The 12,154-nt window shown below is 41.4% G+C and overlaps 1 protein-coding gene across 2 annotated transcripts in view; it reads left to right on the top strand.

Annotated features, from left to right (window-relative positions):
* The window catches only part of ARHGAP24 (Rho GTPase activating protein 24), a 220,674-nt gene that overhangs the window by 73,589 nt on the left and 134,931 nt on the right, over positions 1 to 12,154 (top strand). For both annotated transcript variants that reach the window (XM_070758057.1, XM_070758058.1), the window contains exon 3: positions 1,182 to 1,269. In XM_070758057.1, coding sequence (XP_070614158.1) covers positions 1,182 to 1,269 — 88 coding nt within the window. The remainder of the gene's footprint in view (positions 1 to 1,181; positions 1,270 to 12,154) is intronic.

Genomic DNA, 12,154 nt, shown 5'->3' with positions numbered 1-12,154 from the left:
AAGATCTTTACTACAGTATCAATATAGATAAAAATTTTAGGTTTCTAAACTTGGGTTAAGGTTTGAGTTTTGTGGTTTGGGATTTATTCACCTTTTATCAATGATTCATAATATTATTTTATAGGTTTGTGGGATGATTGTTTGGGTGAAGGGTAGAAAGATCAGGATGGAGTTGTATATAGTCTTTTATCCAGCCAGGTGCACCATTTATTCCGTGCTTTGTAGAACTCTGGTTCCTCTTTGTCCTGCAGTTCTTCACACATTCCTGAAAGAGCCTCTCTCTCTCCTTCTCGCTCCGTTTCTGTCCGAGGCTGTGCACGCAGCTCATAACCATGAATCACAATTTGATCGCCTTAACACCAATTGAGATTTTTGTCAACTCTGAAAATCAAAATGATGATGGAGGACTGGCTGTGGAAGGGGATTATTGCCTGCCTGTAATGTGGACATTAAAGTTTTGGTTACACTTGTTTAAGAGTTATACAGTGGTACCTCTACTTACGAACTTAATTCGCTCCATGACCAGGTTCTTAAGTAGAAAAGTTTGTAAGAAAAAGCAATTTTTCCCATAGGAATCAATGTAAAAGCAAATAATGTGTGCGATTGGAGACCCTGTTTCCTCCCAGGAGATCCTTAGAGTGGCCCCACAAAGGCTTCTCCCTGCCTTTTCCGGCCCTGTTTCCTCAACACACAAGGAATTTGTCATTGGTGCAGATGCTCTCAGTGGACATAAAAGAAAAAGAGACATTTGTCAAGAATGATGTGGTACAACACTTAATGATGGTCATAGGGGTCAACTAAGTAATGAAGAAACAATCAATATTAATAAAAATCTTAGGATACAAGCAACAAGTTACAGTCCTACAGTCCTAAGTGGGAGGAAAAGGATGATGGGAATGAAGAGAAAAACTAATAGAAATAGAAGTACAGATTTAGTAGAAAGTCTGACAGTGTTGAGGGAATTATTTGTTTGGCAGAGCGATGGCATTCGGGGGAAAAACTGTCTTTGTGTCTAGTTGTCTTGGTGTGCAGTGCTCTGTAGCGATGTTTTGAGGGTAGGAGTTGAAACAGTTTGTGTCCAGGGTGCGAGGGGTCAATAAATATTAATGATCCCACTTGACTGTTTTTTTCCTTATAGCTAAACATGTCATCTTGTCCTTTCTCCTAATTTTATGTTTAAGGGCACCATATTCTTACCTGGGAATCGTGTGATTGAGCATCCTTCCAGCGATGAAAACCCAGGAAAGTTCCTTTTTGAAGTAATTCCAGGTAATTTTATTCACCGTGAATCTTCATATGGTATTTACTGGTTGTCTGATGCCTATGTAATGTGCATCCTTGTTTATAGATCAAAGAATATCAATAATTCAATTGTGTAATGTTATAACTGGGGGGTTCCGACATTTTTAGTCATGGTGGTGTTAAGCATGGTTGATACCATGGTTGATGGCCTGGTTTCTTTGAGAAGTTTTAAAAAACTTGAACATTAAACAAAGGAATTCTTTTTAAAGGCTAATATTTCATTTGTGCATATTATTCATTTATATTTGTCAAACAATTATAGGATGGTAATTTGTATAAATAAAAGATTAGATAAGTAATGATAAAAAGTAATGATGGAAAACAATAGAATAGTAGGACAGGGCCGTTAGGGACAATGGTGCGCTTATGCACGGCCCTTACAGACCTCTTAGAAAGGGGAAGAAGTCGATTGTACGTAATCTAAGGTTGAAGGATTTGGGGTTAGGAGCAGAAACCACAGAGTCAGGTAGGGCATTCCAGGCATTGATCACTCTATTACTGAAGTCGTATTTTTTGCAGTCGAGTTTGGAGCGGTTGACATTTAATTTAAATATAAGTACTCGTGTATTGTTGTGGTTAAAGGTGAAGTAGTCGCTAACAGGTAGGACATTTTGGTATATGATTTTATGAACTATAGTTAAGTCAGAATGGAGACAACAAAGTTATAAGTTGTCTAAACCAAGAATTTCAAGTCTGGCGGATTCAGGTATTTTGTTGTGAGAAGACGAGTGAAGGACTCTTCTTGTGAAATATTTCTGGACTCTCTCAATTGTGTTGATGTCCGATATGCAATGTGAGTTCAATACAGGCGAGCTGTATTCTACGATTGGTATGACAATATATGTTATGTTATGTTATGACAATATATGATATGTTTAGAACTATGTACAGTGGTACATCTACCTAAGAACGCCTCTACTTAAGAACTTTTCTAGATAAGATTTTTTGCCTCTTCTTAAGAACCATTTTCTACTTAAGAAACCGAGCCCGGAAAAATTTTGCAGGAAATTTGAGAGCAGCACGAAAGCCCGGCCAGTTTCTCTCTCTGGCGCACTGTATGGGAGGCATCCTCACGCCGGGTGTATGGGAGGCGCATGATTCTCCTCGCTGCCTCAGAGCCCCTCTTTTTTTTTTGAAGCCTTAAAGTTTTGTATTTTTTTAATTCCCCTCCCCTCCCCTTCTTCCTTCGGCCGCGACTGTCCTCCTCCTCTTCCTCCTCCTCCTCCTCCTCCCTCCCAAATTCCAAGCTTTTATTTCTTTCCTAAATGGTTTTGCAGGCATTATTTCTTTTTACGTTGATTCCTATGGGAAAAATTGCTTCTACTTACAAACTTTTCTACTTAAGAACCTGGTCAGGGAACGAATTACGTTTGTAAGTAGAGGTCCCACTGTATTTGCAAGTACCCAAGTAGTACCTTATTTTTGTCCCGCGCATGTCCCCGTGGCTTTGCGCACTGGCAATTTGCAGCCAAGAGGATTTCCTCCCTGGGCTTGGCAGATCTATTGGCCTGGAAGGAAAGCAGCAAATAACACTGGAAGGAACAAAGGAGCAGAAACACAGAATAGAAATTGTCCCCATTCATCTCAAGTAATTCAGGCTGTTCCTCACTTTTAACGCTCAGCAGGGAAATACAATTTTTCTTATTCTGCGAAAACTTTTTTTTTGCTCTCCTTTGACTAGGCCTTAGTTCCTCCCTATGGCATCCAGCAACATAAACCTGCCTGCCCACAACTCCTTGGGTGCCCATAAGCTCTCTGACCTCCCCCCCACACCCAGACTCAACTTTATGGTCAAGGATGCTTCCTGACCTCACGTTAACCCACCAGGAAATTAGAATGAAAGGTGATTGGAGCCTTGAACTTTGTTTGATAGCAAGCTCACCTGCCTGGAAAAGGGTTAACCATAAGCAGGAGTTATGTGCAACACTTTTCAAGAGAGGAGAGTCCAGGATTTGGTGGGTTGCATTCTGATAAATCAATGCTCTGCGCTCTGTGCAACAATATTCACATTTTTGCAAATTTGTTTATTTGTTTGTTTGGATTTCTGTGCTGTCCTTCTCCACAGACTCAAAGTGGCTTACAAAAATGGGAATAAAATACAAAATACAGCAAGGGGAACCCAAACATCGTTGGTTCCAGAGGGCTGGGGCTGTTTTGCGCATTCTCTAGAAAATGAACATTTAGGGAGAAACTTGAGAAGGTACACTAGAGAATCAGCTGGTCTGTTTTAACCCATTTCCTGCCAATTGTGTTTGCAGTGGCCCTGCCCCACCTGCTGGTAAGCCCCCTAATGCCTGTAGCTTCACCTCCACTGCGTTGCAATTTTAAGCTAATTGCAAGAGACTTCCTCAATTGCTGAGCAATGATTTCGCACAGTTTTTGTTCATTGAGTTTAGCAAGATTTGGTCTCCTGTGATGAAGGATTGCAGCCTTGGCCCCATGGAATTTATCAAGTGGGAAGACAATTCTGACTTCTGTTAACGCCCCATCCCATTTGGCCGTCGTTTTGTTCAGGCGCTAGGAAGCTCTTGCAACCTTGGCAAATGTTCATGCAGAGGTTTTCTCTCTCCATATTTAAAAATCAAGACACTGGAGGCATGAAAATATTTTCTCAATGCCACATAAGACCAGTGTGGGCTGATTGACAATGGAATGCACGGCTAAATGTTAATGGATGCGGCCGAAGGACAGAGCACTTAGTCAGAAGGGGTTCGGATATTGTTTTCCTGGAGAAGAGATACAAGCACTTGGCCTTTCTCCACCCACGTTACGTTGGCACACAGATTGCATAACTCTCTGTGTGCGAGCCTTATTCCCAAAGAACGCGTGCTCTGAATTGGAGATGGGAACAATTCTTTTCATCGTCTCTTCCGAAAGGATGGAAAAGGGATAAAAATGGTGTTAGTGAAATGCTGAATGTGCATGGAAATTCTCACTCCTTCAGCCTACGGTCGTCTCAAAGGTGAGAAAAAGGGGGGGGGAATTCCTTGAAGGTGAAGACATATCGCTCCTCATCTAAGAAGCTTCATCGGTTCTGACTGGATGACGATGGTGGTGGTGGTGGTGGGAAAATGGAAGGGTTAGTTCTTCTTTTTTAAAAAACCCCACGCATTTCAGATATTAAAATGCTGTATCTCCTCCATTTTAATTGATTACGTATCACTGTAGAAATCCAGTGCATTGCAAACCAAGACATTCGTCAGTCATGCTTAGACATCAAGTTTTGTTATCTAAACTTGAGGTTAACCAATTTACCCCAAATAACTATGATGTATACAGTGTGGGAACATAGAAATCACAGCTTACTCAGTAAACCATATTTTAAGCAAAACCATGACTTTGCAGAAAACATAAACAGAGCCGGAGTGTGTGTGACTGTATGTACTATGTAATTTAGTTGTAGATTCACTCTATTTACGGTAGTCCCTTGCTTTTTTTACTGAAATGCATACAGTGATATTCTTATTTTCTACTTTTTGGGACCCAATGGAAACTGACTACGGTTATCTCCCATCATAGTGTATATATAATTTTAATTCCACCAAAGATAGATGTGTGTGTATGAGAGAGCGAGAGAGAAAGAAATTGATAGAAAGATAGATAGATAGATAGTTGGAGGGAGGGAGAGAGAGATTGAGAGAGAGAGAGAGAGAGAGAGAGAGAGATTGAGGAAGATGGATGGATGGATGGATGGACGGACGGACGGACGGACAGACAGAGAGATAGATTTTTTGTTGAGTCATGCTACTATACCCAAATATAGTTGAGTCATGCTAGTATATCCGGCTGCTCCATTGCCCGTTTATCCATTGCAGCATATCACAGGGCCCAGGATCTCTAAGATAGCATAACCTAAGAACCTAAGAAGAGCCCTGGTGAATCAGGCCAAAGCCCATCGAGTCCAGCATTTTGTGTCACACAGTGGCCCACCAATTGTCCATGGGGATCTTGAGCAGAAAGAGAAGGCAAGACCCTCCCTTTCCCCTGACCCTCAACAAGTGGTACCCAAGGGACTCCTGCCTGCCTCAACCAACATAGAGGCAGCACCTGGACATCCGTTTCAATAATCACTGATACATTTGGCATCCATGAAGAGTGTAGGTAATTTAACAACTGGTTCGCCCAAACCAGTGTGAACTGGGTGAATTCTATCACTGGGTCAAATGCTTCATCAGTCTCGAATCCCTTCACACTCGTAAGAGAAATAAATCCAGCCCACCTGGCATTCTCTTGATTCTCTATCTACTGCCAATTTGCTTTTACCATTAGTAATTCAAATTCTTGTAAAGAGCACTAGCATAAAATAAACCTATTTTCATTTGTGCTGCCTGGACTGCTGTTTTCCTGTGCTTGAAAGTCACTCGTAATAAATTGTTCAGAAAATATGGGAGAGTGTGAAGGAACGATATCCTACCGAGAACCATTGCAGGCCATCAAACGTGAGGGCATTAGAATTTGACTGTGCTTGCATATAGGAAGAAAGACTTCAGATTAACCAATATATCACAATATATTGTTTCTGCTGATCTTGAAACTAGCTGCTTCTGCAAGTCTGATAAGTTTGCATTATGTGTACAACTGTGTTTCTCTTATCATTCTAAAGGCAGCTGGTGACAAACTTGTATTTGTATGTCAAATCTATGGCCAGTATCCAAAACTGCTCTTTTTTTTCTGGTTTATTTATTGGCAATACATTTAAATTATTTGAAGAATGCAAGTGGGTGTCACGGGGTATTTGAATTCTGAATCCAGGAATGAAAATAAAATCTGGCAAAAATGAATGCAGTTGTTCTGATACGCTGACATATGTATATGGAATTGCATTGGATTTACATTTTTAATTAGCAGTATAAATTATTTTGTCTTTCCCCCCATGAATGTAGATGCAGATTTTAGTTCCTATACATATTAATGCCTTGAGGTTCCAAGGCATTCATTGTTTCAAAACTTAGATTTCTAAACTCATGATTTAGCTGTAGAAATATAAAATCTCTGTTTCTATCCCATTGAAAGCAGTCTTAGGTAACTCATATACAGTGGTACCTCTACCTAAGAATGCCTCTACTTACAAACTTTTCTAGATAAGAACCGGGTGTTCAAGATTTTTTTGCCTCTTCTCAAGAACCATTTTCCACTTACAAACCCGAACCTCCGAAACTGTAACCGGAAAAGGCAGGGAGAAGGCTCTATGGGGCCTCTCTAGGAATCTCCTGGGAGGAAACAGGGCCTCCACCCTCTCTGTGGTTTCTCCAATCACACACATTAATTTACATTGATTCTTATGGTAAAATTGCTTCTTCTTACAAACTTTTCTACTTAAGAACCTGGTCACGGAATGAATTAAGTTCATAAGTGTTCTGTCTGGGTGCCCCCAGACTTCAACACCAACTGGAAAAAACAGCCAGACACGCTGGTAAAAGCAAAGGCACTTTATAGTTTGAAAAATAAACACAGAGAAAAACCTGTTCTTCCCAACAGGCAGGCTATGAGGCTTCACAGCAGAGTCCTGACGGCCAGACAATACAGCAGACTTCTTGCTGGCACCCACACCACTGTAGAGAATAAGACCCACGCCTTTCCCCCCAAGGTTTCAGCCTTCAAGGCCACAAGCCAGAATCAGAGACGCCAAAGATCACAGCCAGGTCCCAGGACTCCCAAAGATTATACTCCACAATACAGGAAGGGTGGGTCTGCCTTTTCAGCCTTTCTGGGGAGAACCACACCCAAACCCAGCTGTTGCCTATTTATGGCTGGAAATACCTGGCTAATTGTCCCCTTCTTTGGGCTGCTCTTCTCTGCCTGAGATCGATGATGGCTTGTGCATTTTCATCTAAGGACTCCAGGCTGCTTGCTGGGGAGAGCTCCACCCCGGGGGACTCAGGCTGTTCTCCCTCTCCCTCGGCCTGATATTCCTCCTCCCCATCTGCCTGGGCCTCCTCCTCCTCCTCCTGTTCCTCATCCTTCCCCTCTGAGCATGGAGCCGGCAGAGGTTCAGCCGTTCCCTGAGGAGCCTCAGACGGAATCACAACAATAAGTAGGGGTACCACTGTAATTGGCTTTGTTGACTAAATTATTAAAAATAACATAATAAAATGTTACTTTATTAATAAAGCCCTGACAACACATCACATGACCCATGGGCTCCCGTCCCATTCTGGGTTTCCCAGGCCCACTAACAGAACCACGTCTTTAGTGCCTTCTGGAAGAATATTAGAGCAGGGGCCACTCTAATATCTGGTGGGATGATGTTCCAGAGAGAAGGACCCACCACGGAGAAGACCCTTATTCTGGGTCCCATCAGGTGTATCTCCCTAGTGTTGTGTATACTCCTGTTCAGTTTGAAGATTTTGAAGATTCTGATTCAGAGAGTGTTTATGAATTAGTGGCAGGTCCTGACTTACAGGCAGAAGAACAAGGGGCAGACCGACCACAGGATGTTTCTATGAGTTCAGACTCCAGTGAAGGAGAAACAGATAATAGATGGTTAAATCCTCATTTCAGACGATTACGGAGACAGAGAAAACAGGTGTCAGGGAAGAGGAATGGGTTAATTAAGTAAGTAATTAATTCACACATCTGGGTGTCAGCGGAGAAGAAGGGCGGAGTTTTCAATTCTGCCATAAATCAATATGGAGGTGTCATTCCGCAGCTCTGACGTAAGCTTTGTTTTTATGTGTCTTTTAACTGCAGTTTTATTACCCTGAGCTAGTGCTGCCTAGCCATAAATCTTAAGATGAAGGGAGGAATGCTTGGAGAATGTTTTTTGTTGATTTAGTATTAAAGACTGAGATAAAAGTGATTGCCTGCCGATGACGACACAATTTTGTAACAGAAGAGAGAGAAATAAAGATGATGGTTTTTGCTTTATAAATCTCTGCATTCAGTAAGCCTTTATTCCCATTAACAGAGGCTCTAGTCAGAAACCAGAACACCTAGGGAACGGGATCTGCAATATTCCCTACCTCCCTGCTCTGATGGTTTGGGTAGATGTGACCAGCAAGAGATATGGTCCCATAGATAACCTGGTCCTAAGCCCTGAAGGGCTTTAAAGGTGACAACCAACACCTTGAATGGCAGCCAGAAACAAATCGGCAACCAATGCAAATCCTGCAGGAGAGATGATACACGTGCACACCAACTATGTGGGCCACTGCATTTTGCATCAACTTTGCGATGCTCTTTAAGGCCAGCCCCATGTATTGTTGGTATTTTCAGTTGTATTTTGGTGTCATTGGAGTATACTTTACTTTAAGTGTCAACATTTCTTGGGGGACTTCTGCATTAACTTTCTATTGTCCAGAGATGGATTTATGTTCTAATCCATTCCATTTTTAAAATACAAAATCTAAAAAATTCTGCATTCATCATTTCGTAATGTATATCCCCTTGAAAATAGAAGGGCTACCCTACAGTCCATCCGATTTAAAGAAAATAGCATTTAACTACAACCCCATAATTAAGCAGTGTGGTCGGGCGGTAGGAAAGGCAAGTAGGATGCTTGGCTGCATAGCTAGAGGTATAACAAGCAGGAAGAGGGAGATTGTGATCCCATTGTATAGAGCGCTGGTGAGACCCCATTTGGAGTACTGTGTTCAGTTCTGGAGACCTCACCTACAAAAAGATATTGACAAAATTGAACGGGTCCAAAGACGGGCTACAAGAATGGTGGAAGGTCTGAAGTATAAAACGTATCAGGAAAGACTTAATGAACTCAATCTGTATAGTCTGGAAGACAGAAGGAAAAGGGGGGACATGATCGAAACATTTAAATATGTTAAAGGGTTAAATAGGGTTCAGGAGGGAAGTGTTTTTAACAGGAAAGTGAACACAAGAACAAGGGGACACAATCTGAAGTTAGTTGGGGGAAAGATCAAAGGCAACATGAGAAAGTATTATTTTACTGAAAGAGTAGTAGATCCTTGGAACAAACTTCCAGCAGACATGGTTGGTAAATCCACAGTAACTGAATTTAAACATGCCTGGGATAAACATATATCCATTGTAAGATAAAATACAGGAAATAGTAAAAGGGCAGACTAGATGGACCATGGGGTCTTTTTCTGCCGTCAGTCTTCTATGTTTCTATGTTTCTAATTCTGTGCAGGTATACTTGATATTTAACACACTGAATTCAGCTTTCCATTGAGCACAAATAGAGGATTTGGCTGAAAACTCTGTTTTTGTGTTTCAAAAAGAATTAAGTAAAACTGAATTTTTCTGGATTCTTTCTGGGGTGCTTGGGAATGAAATGCCAGGCTAAAATTGGAGGAGGAAGATTGTATTGATTCAGAAAACATATGGTTCTGAAAAGATGCTTAACTGCAGTCTACGCAAAATAACGCAATCTGGCCTGTGAAGTTTCGATATGATGTGTCAGATTATTTTGGAGACGTTTTCCAGACGTTCATTCTTCAGATAGAAAACCTTTCTTTTCTTTTTTAATTCATTTTTGCTGAGCTCAAAATGTGAGAAAGGGTAAAATGGTCCGCTCAGGGCCCACAGAGTTTGAAGTGAGTAATTGCCATGGCAGATGTGATGGTCTGTTTGGTTTTTAAACTAAAATGCTTCTTGGACGGCTTCAGCATGGAGGGCAACGTGCAATTTTCCTCTTGGTTCCCGTTGGAAATATCGTTGCTTGAAAGTAACTTTCTTCCCTATTGTTAAACTAATGCCTTGAATGTAATGTAATGCAGTAATATATATACAGTATATAATATTTTATAGTAATGTAATATATATATGTGTGTGTATATATATGTCACATGTTTTTGCTGAATTTGAAAATTAAGGGAGACTAGGATAGATCTATTTCTGCCTTATTTTGGCCTCATCAGCTAGCCATACCCACTGGGACTTGAACCTGCAACCTTTGCCTTGTAAGGCAGAGAATTAACCTCCAGGCTACAGTATCCAGTCTTCGGAGAGGGGCGGCATACAAATCCAAATAATAAAATAATAAATAAAAATAAAATCCAATCCTTTCAGCTCTGTACCAGGGAAGGGTTACATTTTGTGTCAAATCACCCTGGTATATTGATATATATATATCTCACATATTTTTGCTGAATATTTAAAATTAAGGGAGACTAGGATAGCGCTATTATACATATATATTACTGCATTACATTCAAGGCATTAGTTTAACAATAGGGAAGAAAGTTACTTTCAAGCAACGATATTTCCAACGGGAACCAAGAGCAAAATTACATTTATGTACATATATATACACACACCACATATTTCTTGACAAATTTATATTTTCTTTTATGTACGCTGAGAGCATATGCACCAAGACAAATTCCTTTGTGTCCAATCATACTTGGCCAATAAAGAATTCTATTCTCTATATATATATATGCATTTGCAATATCTAATTTTCCACTGCTTCAGAATATAAACAATTGAATATGAACAATATAAATAAAGCAAAACACTGGTGGGAATTCCCTGGTAGATTATATAGGAGAGAAATATGCAACCCTACCACCTCTAGGCAGCCTTTCCCCAAGGAAATCAGTTATGTGGCAGAGAACAATGGAGAGGCCATCTTTAACTAAGATAGAAGAAGAAATAAGAACAATCATTCTTTCTTTTCCTTAAAGTACAGGTGGTCCTCAATTTACAACCACTGGATTGTAAATTGAAGGCCAGGACATGCGCTCATGCGTGCCAGAGACCCAAAGCTGCGCACCCAGCTCCAGTTTTACTACCAGTGTGGCGTCCTCAGCTGTACTACAGGCAGGGGTGGCCAGCAGGCAGGACGGGGTGGGATGCAGCTGTGTGCCCAGCTCCAATTGACTCCCCCCCCCCTCCCATCCTCTTCCTCCTCCTCGGAAAGCGGCAGGGAGACCAGCACCGGCAGGAGTTTCAGGGGGGACATTCCCCCCCCTTTTCTCAACAGCTGATTGGCACCCGCTCGCCTAGAGACCCAGCCTGAGATGGGGGGCGACCCAGGAAAGCAAATTGGACACAACAAATAAATAAATAAACAACAACACACGAGCACACAACAGATACAAACTTAAAGTAAACACTCCAAACTCGACTACATGAAATACGACTTTAGTAACCGAGTAGTTGATGCATGGAACTCACTACCTGACTCTGTAGTATTGTCACCTGACCCCCAAAACCTGACCCTTAGACTCTCCACCATTGGCCTCTCCCGATTCCTAAGAGGTCAGTAAGGGGCGTGGATAAGTGCACCAGCGTCCCTTCCGTCCCCTGTCCTCATGTTTCTCTTACTAGTATCAAGTACAGTATAAACATTGTTATATCTTTGTATACCACCAATATGTACTTGACAAAAGAAATAAATAAAAATAAATAAGAAACCCATTGCAATTAGAACAAAATGCAATTAAATTCAAATTCAAGACATCAAAAAAAAATTGTCACCCCAGAGAGCAACACTGGTGAAGTTGTAAGTCGAGGACTTAACTGTTCACTTGAACGATGATGATCGTTCAAGCCATTCCACCTGGTCACATGGCCGGCAAGCCACTGCTACCCAGTCACATGACCATCAAGCCACGCCCACAAAATAAGCCACGCCCCCCAGTGTGGCAGTAAACATTTTGGCTGCCCATGACTGCCTATAGGAACCCAATACTGGTCATGCTCACCTAGCAACTGGGAAGAGAACTGTTTCCTAAAAAAATGTAAGCCCATCCCTACCGACCTGGGCAGCTTTGTCCCAAGGCTAAGCTACAATTTTGACAGACAACATTGTAATGTAACGCCAGATCTTGATCAGGAGAGAATCTCAATTAATGTAAGTAAACAGCAGGTTAAATTAAAGTCGTTTTATAGTGCGTCTCCCTTAAGGCCCATTGACGCTAAAAAGGAGAAG

Source organism: Erythrolamprus reginae, chromosome 7 (genome assembly GCF_031021105.1).
Source record: "Erythrolamprus reginae isolate rEryReg1 chromosome 7, rEryReg1.hap1, whole genome shotgun sequence".
Classification (NCBI taxonomy): Eukaryota; Metazoa; Chordata; class Lepidosauria; order Squamata; family Dipsadidae; genus Erythrolamprus; species Erythrolamprus reginae.
The sequence above is the reverse complement of the archived record's forward strand: the minus strand, read 5'-3'. Positions and strand labels throughout refer to the sequence as shown.